Genomic DNA, 12,777 nt, shown 5'->3' on the forward strand with positions numbered 1-12,777 from the left:
GCCTTCTTGAAAAGGTAGACTTGAAAAATCTGTATTGTTAAAAATGCAATTTATATTTTTTTTTTGCAAATTTTCAGATTTCAGAATGGAGAAGGTACGAAAAAATAATGAAGAAAGTTCAAACCCTGGAGAAGATGCTGGACCCAGTCGTGCAGATGATGCTGGAGCCGGACCTATGCCCCACACTCAACAAACAGCAAGCCTTTCCTCTCCCCTAGAGGCTGCTTCTGTGGCAAGCCGAAAGTTGTCTAGGCTTTCCCGGTGCAGTGCTGGAATTATGTCCTTGCAATTTTTAAAAGAAAAACAGGTTTAGTATCCAACCTTCGCTCTTGAAGTAGATTTCTGGTTACTTTCTCAGATGGTTAAGTTCAGTTTATATTAATAGTTTCTGGTTTGGTTTTTTTTATCTTTCCTTTTTATTTATACACAGTTCTTTTACTAAATTATTCCTGGTAGAAAGTGAGTGAGGTTTTTTTTTTTTCCCAATGTTTGGAGTGAGATTTTGTTTTAAAGTAATAGAGGAAGGAAGCAGGAGATATTAACTGAAAAATTGACACTGAAGCAAAGCTGTACCTAGCTTAGTTCCTGCAAATATTTACCGACTCTAGATACTTTAGTTCTAAATTAATGTTGTGACCTTTCTGTATTAATATAATAATTTGAAATATTGATTGTGAAAAATAACACCAGTTAATATGGCATGCAAATATCTTAAAATCTACCTGTAGTATATTTAATGTTTGCTTTTCCCTGACATATCCTCAGAATTTAGTTCATGTTTTATAGTAACTATTAATAATTTATTCTTCTGTTAGCCTCTGAAAAATCAGATATTTTTTAAGAGTAGGGCAATTATGTCGTCTCACAAGACAGTAGATTTCAGCATTATTGCAAGTTAAGTAGCAGGTAATTGTTGTCATCACTTTGCGTATTTTTAGTTTGAAAGACCGTTTTAATGTTTCAGGCTCGATACAAAGAAGCGAGAGAATATCGAAGAACAAAAGTAGATCCTTCATATAAATACATATTTGAAGTTCTCAGTGTCCGGCTAGGTTTAGACTTAGCAACTGTGGAAGAAATGATTTTGGATGCCCCTTTGGTGAGTCGGTTCTGTGTGTTTGTTGGTTTCAATTATTAGTCAAAATATATAGCAGATTGCCCATTTGATATGAAGTGTTATCCATCATTTTGATTGTTTCTGCCGGAAAATGTGATTAATAAGGCACACAACTCATCTAAAATTATGCCTGACTAAATCATTCAGCTTAGTTTCCTGGCAGATTTGCAAATATTCCCAAGGTTTTTGATTGTGGCTTTTTCATTTTTCTTACCTCAAGGGAAATAGAATTACTGCTGTTGTTTTGACCCGAGGGATTCTTGTCACCTCTGCCAGTTCCAACAAGTTTCATCCATCTCAGCCTGACATTATTATAGTCTAAAGATGATCTTTTTTTATTTGTGAAGCAAATCCTCACTGAAATGCCAAAGATTCTGCAAAAATACCTGTAACTTCATAGGAACATTTTGAAAATCAAGAGTGTTATTTAGTCATAAGCGGGAAGATCAATCCTGCACCATTTAATTACTGTAATTACATCTGGAAAGACCCATTAAATAATTTTCAGGTTTAAGTGCTTTGTTTATTTTTGAATGTTTAAAAGGTGGGATAAAGTGGGTTTGTAGAGTGAGTAGATCCCAAACACGTGGAACAACTGAAAGCTCAGTTATCCTTTGTGTGTCTTTCCTGGTGTGTCTTTCGTGTTGTTTCACAGTGATTGAACAAACAGGAGCAACCAGCTAAACTGTTCTTTTTAGTAGAGCCTCAAAGCTCAGTATGGCTGTTTCTGAAAAGATATGACCCTTGCCTTCTCTGATTGCATGACGGTATTTTGTCTGTTAGAGATTTCACTTGGCATTCAAAACTCCGCCAGATATTGTCTCCTTTGCTGAAACAAATCGTTAGAACTTCAGCTGTTCACTTACAAGCCAAATATAGTCCCAATCTGAATTTATTTGTTGTTTACTGATATTTATGTATCATAAAATGTACTTTTTTTGTATGCTTCACAACATAGAGGTGCTTTAAGTGTTGCCAATCAACTAGTATTTCCTTTTTTCACGGCTGCTAAATGGTATATATTTTTAGATCATTCTGGCTCCATGTAAAACTGCTGTTCTACATTGAGTTTGATTAATACAAACACTTGAGAACCTTTGGGTTCTTAAGGCTTTTTTTTTTGCCTTTTTTTTTTTTTTAGTTTTCCATTTGTTTTGGGTTTTGGTTGTTTTTTTTTCCTGTCACCAGGACCATCTGAAGCCTTTTTATGGTTGGAAATTTTCCAGTTTCCAGTTTTAATTTATTCATAAACAGTTTAGGCTGTGGGGCTTTTAACAAACTGTCAGTAAATTTCCGTAACCACATCCTGCCTGTGACATCCATGAGTCAAGTTTCCCCCTTTAAAGCATTACCTGTGTGTGCATTCACACAGCGAGCGTTTGTACCGTGTGGGCTTGAACCAGAAGCCGATTGCAGCAGCAGTAGCCGCAGGCACAGCTCACGTCTCACCTCCTGTGTAAAATCACACAAGCCCAAAAGTTACTCTCTGTTTGCCTTGCTCTTCCTCTCAGGCTGGAGTGCTGTTTGCAGTAGCGGATCTTCTTCTGATTTTTGTCATTTCAATACTTTAACAATTTTTCTTTTCTTTCACTATTGGTGGGGGATTTTTTCTGTATTTTTCTTAGTTTTAACCCTGTTATTCACTAGTGCCTACTAACCAAAGTGAAAGCGCAGCGTGCGTTTCTAGAGCTGTCTTGCTTTTACTACTTTTATTTTCACACAATGTTGTCTTCTCAAAAGAGCGAGTTTAAATTCTCTCCACATGGTTGTCACTCATTTTCCTGTTGCCATTCTGATTCTGATGTTATATTTGTTTATTTTGGAGGGAAAACTCATGCTTATAAGAAATATTCCACATCTAGAGTTGTATGCTTTGTGCTTGAACAGGTGTTGCATCTCCAGACATACTTGCTAGCTAAATTTCTGACTTTTTTTTGATGGGGAGGAAACAGAAGGTCTTGCTACCAAGGCTGAGCCCTTCAGTTGGAGAGTCTGAATGCCCAGTCACCTCTTGTTGAGTCAGTCATCCTTGCAGATAACTACAGAGACTGAAAGAAGCTGGATTTTGACCAGATCTGTCCCTTCCGATCTCCTCCAAACCTTCTTTCAGTGCTTTTCAGAGCTTTGTTCACTTCCTGCTAAATCACGCATCCTGGTTTTACCAGGACACACACATTGCCTAGGGCAGTTGGAAAATTCAGATTTTGGAAACCCTAGCTGTAATTTCAGGCAAGTCTTGTCAGCACCCACTCAGAAGAGGGGGGCACGTGACTCGGATTCACAAATCCCCAGTGGACTAAGGTGAGACAACTCTCAAGGTCTGTACATAAACACTTATTAGCCCACAGTGATTAATATATCTCTTAATTAGGTCCACGACATGAGCTCTAAAATCTTCATGAACATATAAAGGGGCTTCAACTTCAATATGCATTTTGTGGATAATGAGGCAAAAGTCATTCATCGGACAAGATAGCCCCGAAAACAAACCAGCTGGGCCAGAGCAGAGCTGCCCTGTCTCCACAGGACTCCCTCCTCCAGCCGCAGCCTGTGCTGCTCAGGCCCACAAGAGATAAACGAATGTCAGCCTTATCAGTTCGTTAAGCACAAGGTCTGCATCGTTCATTGAGGTTTGAAGCATTCCTTGGGAGGGCTCAGAGGGCCTTTGCCCCTCTCCTCCGCCCCTTCTCAGCCTGCTTTCATTTCAGGGAATTCCAAGTCATCTCTTACAGTTCTTCAGAATGATAATCCATATACAAGAAGCGTTTGTTTCAAAGCTTTTCATCCTTACTGTCCGAGGCACTCGGTATAACATGACAGAAATCAAAATGCCATCTAGAGACCCAGTGTTTTATGGATGGGTACCCCAAGCTAATTATGGGGCAGCATGGTCTCCCTCAGATGTGAGCTCATTGTCCTTCCAGAGGGCAGCAAAGTGTTCTTTGTCATTAAAAGGTTTTGGAGCCTTTTTTTTTTCTGGAGGTAATTCATGTCTCCAGGATAAAATCCTCATGTGTCATGTTACTCCTCTTTTAAAAATTAATCTTTTATGTTTAGGGCCAGAGTAGCACTAGCAGGGTATGTCAAGCCATGCAAAGCTGCTGTGCATGTTTCTGAGTTACTTCCAGCTTTAGACTTACAGATCTCTGTGAGTGACAGAAAATCCTCCAGTGTCTCTGCATTGCTGGACGGGAAGGTAACCATTTCATACACAGTTACCAGGAGCGAGGCCATCTGTGTGCGCGGGTTCGGTACTTGAAGGCAATATTTGAAGTATCTATGATGCTGTTTTGTAAATCCTCACAATATTTGAGAATTTTGATCAAATCCAGCAAACATTACGTACCACTAAAACTTTAAACAGTGGCATGGTCAAATTATTTTTTCATGTCTTGAAAGCACATAAAAATATTTTGAGTAACAAGTATTCTCTTTTTTATTTAACAGTTGGAAGCCTTTGATTCTTTTTTTGCCAAGGGAGGAAGTAAAACGTTGAAAGTTTTCTATCAAGAAGGAGAAGCACCAGGAATAGGTAAATTTTTCGCCATATTAATACAGGCAGATGTAATAGTGCCTTCTATTGTTAATTTTGTTTAATGTTTCCCAGAAAAAAATCTGTTTCTACTTGTTCGTAATTTTGCAGCCTTTTGCTGTAAGTACTGAAAATTCATGTTTTAAATGCTTGCTTCATGTCAAATTGTTTAAAAAATTTTAGTCGATTTTAGCTACTCTTGGAAGGAAGGCTATAAATAGATAAGTTGTTCTGAAATCTTAAACTGGTTGCAACTTGTTCTTACAGGAGTTACGCCCCCAGTTCATTAGAAAGCACTTTCATAAAACCTGTCTGAATTTGCATTTTACAAATATTTGATTTTTTTTTCGTTTTCACATGCTCAGTAAAGAATTAGAATTTAATGTCTAAAATGATTCTCTAAGCACTGAACCTGCTGTTCCCTTACCTGTTTATATGAAATGATCAAATTGCACAGGACTGTATCCACAAGGGACCCGCAGGCATCTCATATTCTGTTTTCTCACTTGGGCATGACATCTTGTTTGATAGGGCGAATGCGAATAAACACACAAAGTACCTCAGTCACCAGCAAATTAACCCAAAATAATGGACCTGAGCAAATTCCCTTGTCAGTGCAGTACAATGCACCAAAATGGCTTTGCAAGGCATATGTTAGATGTTTAGTTTAGATTTTTAATTGTGTGGTAGTTACAGCCGCAAATTCTGCTGGTTTTGATTCCCTTACACATAAAAGAAGAAAATAATTGATGTCTATATTTCACTACATTGATTTTAAGCATTTTATAATCCCCTTACTTTTGAAAATAGTGACACCTACGAAATTCTTTTCAGAATGTGGTCGAACAATTCCAGGAGTTGTAAAAGGAAGTAAAATGATGCGATTATATGTGGACAAGACACCAGACAAATTCGTAGGACTGTGCTTATTTTTTGTCCTCTGTAGGAACGACAGCCCTCTCAGCACAAAAACTATACATGAGGTACTCTTTTCTATATTTCAAAACCTAAAAACTTTAAAAATAGCTATTTTTGTTTCATAATTTGTTTCACTCTTGCCACATAACTAAAGTTACTGGTAACTGCATTTTTTGAGAGCTAAGCTATACCGTGCCCTTTGCTCTCCTTTCTGGGTAGACAGTGCATTAGCTGTATCACTTCAGCAAATACTCAGGGTATCTGGTGAATTCAGTGTCTTACAGGACTCTTGTTAAAGAAGTCAGCATCTAGATTCATTTCTCGTTCTCCTTGCTGGTTTTGGAGAGGTTAAAGCCACTCATCATTTTAGCTGTCATCAAAATCTCTAAACTAGAAGGACTCACTGAGAAGACTTTATTGCAAATACCAGGAGAGGAAAAGTTTACTTGTACTGTTCTCTGTTATACGTCTTTGAATGTGTGCAATATACATTTATCCTGTGTAAATTATGTAGCATGAGGTTCTGCTTTACAAGACAAATTCTTAGCTAAGTATGGGCTTCATTCTCGTTCATAGCTACATGTCTTGATACTCGGGCAGTGCTCAAGAGATTGTAAATGGATAAGAATCAGTCTTATGTGTGTATCTTCTAATTAATACGATTTCAAGTTCTTCAGACAGAAAATTCATTATTAATTTATGTATTTTATATTATATATTAAAATATTTTATTCCTGTTGAGAGCTGAGAAGGTGAAGGGGGAAAAGCACTGTTAGAAGACACAAGATCTGTCCATCAAGAGTCTCAAAATTGGCCATAAATATTGCTTTTGCATCAAATTCCTTACTGAAGTGAACATAAAAGGAAGTTGATGTTCGATGAAGTTTGTTACATGAAGTACGTTAGTATTTGCTGATTTGAAGAATATTTAAAATATTGGAAAAATAAAAATAATCAGAACTTGTAAGATTTAGTTTTGGAGAGCAGACAAATATTTCATCCGATCGAAAGTAATATACATTCAGTCAGATAATTGCTTCTCATATAACTTCAGATATGGACATTCAGAGCATTTTTGCTACTTGCATTTCATTACTTAGTACCTAATTGTAGATGGGGACATTTAGAATGTTTTTAATTGTTATGTACGACTTAAAATTTTCCAAACTTTCTGTATGATAGGGAAATAAATGAAATGACAAAAATACAACCTGGCAGCCTTTTAAAACTGTAGTAAATCATTATTGACTTTTCCCACGGTGTTCTCCTACAGCAATTGACTGCTCTTGGCTTGGATGGGCATACGCCGTGCTGGGTGAAAAACTGGTTGGATGGCCGAGTCCAGAGAGTGGTGGTCAATGGAGTTAAATCCAGTTGGCGGCCCGTCACGAGTGGTGTTCCCCAGGGCTCAGTACTGGGGCTGCTTCTGTTTAACATCTTTATCAATGATTTGGACAAGGGGTTGGAGTGCACCCTTAGTGAATTTGCAGATGACACCAAGCTGGGTGGAAGTGTCGATCTGCTTGAGGATAGGGAAGTTCTACAGAGGGATCTGGATAAGCTGGATCACTGGGGCAAGGCCAGTTCCATGAATTTCAATAAGGCCAAGTGCTGGGTCCTGCACTTTGGCCACAACAACCCCCAGCAGGGCTACGGGCTTGGGGAGGAGTGGCTGGAGAGCTGCCAGGCAGAGAGGGACCTGGGGGTGCTGGTCAAGAGCCGGCAGGACATGAGCCAGCAGTGTGCTCAGGTGGCCAAGAAGGCCAACAGCATCCTGGCCTGTATCAGCCATGGTGTGGCCAGCAGGAGCAGGGAGGGGATCGTGCCCCTGTACTTGGCACTGGTGAGGCTCAACCTCGAATGCTGTGGGCAGTTTTGGGCCGCTCTCTAGAAGAAGGACAGTGAGGTGCTGGAGAAGGTCCAGAGGCAGGCTACCAAGCTAGTGAAGGATTTGGAGTGTGTCTCGTTTGAGGAACGGCTGAGGGATTTGGGGCTGTTCAGCCTGGAGAAGAGAAGGCTGAGGGCAGACCTTATGGCTTTCTACAACTACCTGAAAGGAGGTTGTAGTGAGGCGGGGGTCAGTCTGTTCTCTCTAGTAACAAGCGACAGAACAAGGGGAAATGGCCTTAAGCTGCACCAGGAGAGGTTCAGGGTGGAGATTAGGAAGAATTTCTTTACTGAAAGGGTTGTCAGGCATTGGAACAGCCTGCCCAGGGGGGTGGGGGAGTCACCATCCCTGGAGGTGTTTAAGAGACGGGTAGGTGTTGTCCTTAGGGACATGGTTTAGTGGTGTTGGTAGAGCTGGGACAAAGGTTGGACTCGATGATCTTGAAGGTCTCTTCCAACCCAAACTATTCTATGATTCTATGGTTCTATGACTTCCCTTTTTTATTGAAAACTGTATCTTATGGTCACTTTGTAGGTATCAGTATTTTGTAAAGATTTGTTTCCTTAAAGTTTTCACTGGCAGATCGGAGTGCCTTTATAAAAAAACCCACTGGTTTTATAGTACTGTTTCCAGTCTAAGTTACTGCATTACTAACAAGCATTCTGTTACAATGCAGGATATATTCTTTGGTGTTTTGGATGCCACTGAAGGACTCCTACATGGTGTTAGGAGTATGATAGAAAAGATTTTTCTCCCTGCTATCCTTGCAACAAATAATTGGGGTGCCCTAAGTCAGACCGAACAGGATAAAAAAACCAAACAGAATTTTGTGGAAACAATTAACAGATACCTTTCATTTTTAGAAGGTAAGCATTGCATTTAGGAAGCAATCAAACTAGAGGAATTTATTTAAGAATTTCCGTTTAAAGGCAGTAACACATAGGTAAGGAGCTTTTCACGTTCTGCAAGGAAAAAGAAAATAATCAATTACTTCCGTAATAGGTACATGGGTAGATTATTTACATAAGAAAGTACTCCAATGCTATGTTACTTTTAAGGAGGGACACTCCTTCTGTGAGTGCAGTAAAATGGCTCTTATTTGAAAACAACACTGTTTGCAGACATATATTCCCAAATTTAAATTGCTTACACTGGTGGAAATTAATTTGAAAGTCTTAATTGGTTCTGTATTGTAATTGCTTTTCTCTTTTTTTTTTTTTTGTTTTTGTTGTTTTTGTTTCCCCCAGGGGCTATAATAAGCATTGAGGGAACTGTTGAGTTGAAAAAAATAGATTACATTAATTTTTCTAAACTCCAGTCCTTTGAGAAAGTGACTGCAGCAGCTGATAATCCTGACATAGTTCACCAGCTAGAGGAAGTACTTATGATATGGTACAGACAAATTGAACAGGTAAGTTGTTGCTTTCACACGTCAGTCCAGCATGAATATGGATAGATATGTACAAATGATGTATGAGACTTGCCTGCAGACTTGCATCTCCAGCTGCGTAAGACAAGTGTTTCTCTTCTAGCACAAGTGAAGTGAAGTAGGTACTCCCTGTCCCCAGGAACTTACAGTCTAGCAAGACCAAGTTTCTGAACAGTTAATACACAAATAGTAAGAAGGAGAGGTCAGAAGGACGCAGGAATAATAACGCTGGTGAGGACCACATGTATACGGTTAGGTGTACTCTGTACATTACCTGTTAAGTTTCTGCTGCCAGTCATAGTATGAGATACTACTCTTAAATAAAAGGTCTTTGACCAGGCCCACTAGGGGATTTTTTGATCCTGTGTAAATCTTACATGGTAAGGTCTCAAGAAATTGGTGTCTGGGACCTCCGTGATAAAGCACAGAACCGTTTGTCAAAATACAGAATCCGTGTAGACTGGGACATCCTCTACTCAGAAGGGCATACTATGTTTAGTGTGCTTAGCTGACAAGAATAAAAGCATAAAGGACATGGAAAAAGAGCTGACTGCACGTTTATCAACATACCAATGAGTACATTTATAACTTTGTGTCTGATATTTAACACTTTTATTGAAGTAGCTCTTCAAGTTTTTTACGAGTGAACTTACATTTGGTGTGTTTCAATCCATAGATTCTGATTAAAGAAAAAAATACGCGTACATGCTGAGATTCACTCAGTTTATGACAGCAGTTGAGCGTATGTATTAGTTGCCGTGGTTTCAGTTAGTGGATGTATTTGGGTACGATTCACACTTAGGATGCTTTTCCAAATCAGAACCATTTTCATGTGTCAATAACTGCAAGCTTGTTCCTTTTTAAGTTAGTATCCTAAGAGTAGCTTCTCTTCTTTACAATAATTTGTCTATTCTCTATAGTAGACATTTGTTTTTTCTCAAATTGGTTGCAGGTTCTGATTGAGAGTAAGCAGGTGAGGAAAGAAGGTGATGATTCAGGTCCACTGACTGAACTAGAGTACTGGAAATGTATGTCTGCTAAATTTAATTTTATTATTGAGCAGATTAAAGGACCAAACTGCAAAGCTGTCATTAATGTTCTGAATGTTGGACATTCTAAACTACTAAGGGTAATTATTTTTTTCTTCTTCTATTTTTTTTTTTTTCCCTATAGTAGACAAAGCTTGCGATATTTATTTTGTTTCATTGCATCTAAGAGACATTTCCTGAGGAGAATTAAGAGAGGAAAATTTAAATATGGTGCTGGTGTTCTTAATATATTAAGAGAAAAAACAAGACATTTTTAGAAATACAGACAAAAATTACCATGAATCAAAATAACTTTTATTGCCTGCTTTGAGAGTGCTTTTTAAAAATTAGTTTACCAAGGTTTACTTCTGGCAGATCAATGCAAGCTAAGAAATAGTTCGCTTTGTATGAAGTTTTTTACAGTACTATTTTCCCTGTAGATGTGGCAAGAGTTAGATGCCAGAATCACAGATGCAGCACATGAATCAAAAGATGATGTGAAATACTTGCGCACACTTGCAAAAGTTTGTCAGCCACTTTACAACTGTGATCCTGTAAGTATGCCTGTCGTCATTCTTTAAACGTGGTTTGGGTATTTACATAGAATGTCCAGGGCAAAAGAAATCTTTGTGTTTGCTTAAAAGTATTTTTTTCTAATTTACTTTTCTATTTTTTTATTTTTTTTCAAAATGCCTGTCAAGCTAAATGTTAAAGCATTAGTTTATTCTATATTACATTAAAATATGTTGTTTTAAAATATGTATTTTATCATATATATAAATACATATGACTGCCTCGTAAGTCAGTCCTGCTACTCATACTATTTTTAAAATGAGCTAAAACAGGTATTGTATATATATTTTATAATACAAGAATCTCAAAATATGTCTTTCCTTGCAAATTCCATATGCGTCCATGAATACTCACACAGCTGTAACCAACGTACCGCAATGTCCCTTGTGTCGGGGTCCTGCTTTGGCTGGGACAGAATCACAGGCCAGCCAGGGCAGCTGACCCGAGTAAGGTTTACTGAGGAGAGGGAGCTCCTCTGGGGTTCCTCCTGAGGTTCCTCCGGCTTCTCCTGAGGACTGCTCTCTGGTCAGTTGTGACGACTGGATATTCGGCTGAGTATAACTGTATGTCTCTGTTGGTATTGGTGGTGTTTCATCCAATCTGTTTCACTTTTGCCCACAGGTTTGCTCTCCTTTTTCCCAATTCCTCTCCCTGGCTGGTGAGGGGTTGTTGGGTGACAGAGCGACTGTTACAATTTAGCCTTGGGTACAGGCTAAGTGTAGACAATAGACAGTAATGAAACCTAATGAGGTCCTGAATGGGTAAATTAGTATTTTGATATTGAAAACAGTATTCGCTCCTTCTGTTTGCAGAAATACCAGCTAGTCAGATTTTAAATAATTGATTGTCCTTGTAGACCAGTGTCCTGGTTTGGCTGGGACAGAATCCCAGCCCAGCCATGCTAGTCAGGCTCAAGCCAGCCGGGGCAGCTGACCTGAGGCAGCTACAGGTGTAGCCCATCCCATCGTGTCATGGTCATTGTGAAGGGGGAAGGTTGGCTGAGAAGAGGGAGCTCCTGTTGGAGTTCCTCTGGCTCTGGTTCCCCCTGCTCCTTCTCTGGCCTCTCCTGAGGATTGCTCTGGGGTCAATTGTGATGATTCCATATTTGTTTGGCTAAGTATATCTCTGTTGGGATTGGTGGTGTTTTTGTTAAATCCGTTGTACTTCTACCCACGGGTCTGCTCTCCTTCCTTTCCTGATTCCCCTCCCTGGCTGGGGAGGGTTTGTTGGGTGATAGACAACTTGCAGTTTAGCCCTGGGTACAGGCTAAACATAGACAACTGGTCAGCCCTAGTTCAAGGTAACAGTTAGTAGGCTTAATGTGAACTGTTAATTATTGTGACAGGTATATGTTTGTAATGATTGTGGCAGAATAGAGTGGAAGGAGGAAATACCCTAGAAAAAATTGCTTGTTCTGCCTTTTTTCTTTTTTTTTTTTTTTCAGTCTTCCTTGGTTTTTGGTCCTACCTGCCTCTTGGCCTCTGCCAAGAAGTGTTGTGTTTCTTTTGAATTGCTGACAGCTTAGAATACTACTTCAAAGTTTTAAGTGAGGGGAAGGAAAAAGTCTGTGATATGACATAGAACTGATACTGCATGGAACAGTAGAAGAGAGGAGTATGACGAACAGTATTACCAAGATGCTTTTTTTTATCTCCAGCGTATCGCTAGAGGGTGCTAGGTACCAGGCCATAATGCCAAGCTGCTTCATACGAGTTACTAAGATAAAATTCTGTTTATCTTAAACAGAAAGACATTTGTGGGCAGAAACCCATTAAAGAGTTTATCACTTTACTAATACAGGATATTTAACTATAGCTCGTTGTTTAACCTGGAGCAATTTGGATAAATATGAATTTCTGTTTCATTTCTTGGAATGTTATTCCAGGGATCAAGGTAACTTCAGCAGGATTTTCTATGGTATTCAACTTAAAAGTAATGACATCAAAGTTAAATATATCCTGTTTTAAAAAGAATCACATTCTGAATTGGGTTGAATTTAATAGCTGATATTGAAAATGACTTTAAGTATTAGTGGTTTAAGATTTGAGTACAGGAAGATTTAATGTGATATTTGGTGTGTGCCTAAAATATGGCATTTAGTATATGCAGGGTCACACACAGTCACATTTGTAGCTGAAGTGAGTTATTACGTGAAAAATTTATACTGGCTGTTTAACTTGGGGCTTTGAATCGTAGAAATCTCTACATAGTCCAGTATTCAGGGGTTTATTTTTTTCTTAAGGATTGAAAAAGAAAATCAGTAGACTTTGAACCTCCTGATTCCATTTTGGG

General features: G+C 38.8%; 1 protein-coding gene across 1 annotated transcript in view; it reads left to right on the plus strand.

Moving 5' to 3' along the window:
- The first annotated feature begins 232 nt into the window (after positions 1–232).
- DNAH8 (dynein axonemal heavy chain 8) overlaps positions 233–12,777 on the plus strand; it is a 141,692-nt gene continuing 129,147 nt past the window's right edge. Inside the window, exons 1-8 of the mRNA XM_086460546.1 lie at positions 233–307; positions 965–1,099; positions 4,565–4,649; positions 5,484–5,632; positions 8,132–8,321; positions 8,703–8,866; positions 9,837–10,013; positions 10,353–10,466. Of these exons, the coding sequence (XP_086316672.1) occupies positions 278–307; positions 965–1,099; positions 4,565–4,649; positions 5,484–5,632; positions 8,132–8,321; positions 8,703–8,866; positions 9,837–10,013; positions 10,353–10,466 (1,044 nt within the window). The 5' untranslated portion in view covers positions 233–277. The remainder of the gene's footprint in view (positions 308–964; positions 1,100–4,564; positions 4,650–5,483; positions 5,633–8,131; positions 8,322–8,702; positions 8,867–9,836; positions 10,014–10,352; positions 10,467–12,777) is intronic.

The sequence above is a fragment of the Leptosomus discolor genome, chromosome 2, assembly GCF_034619465.1.
Source record: "Leptosomus discolor isolate bLepDis1 chromosome 2, bLepDis1.hap2, whole genome shotgun sequence".
Lineage (NCBI taxonomy): Eukaryota > Metazoa > Chordata > Aves > Leptosomiformes > Leptosomidae > Leptosomus > Leptosomus discolor.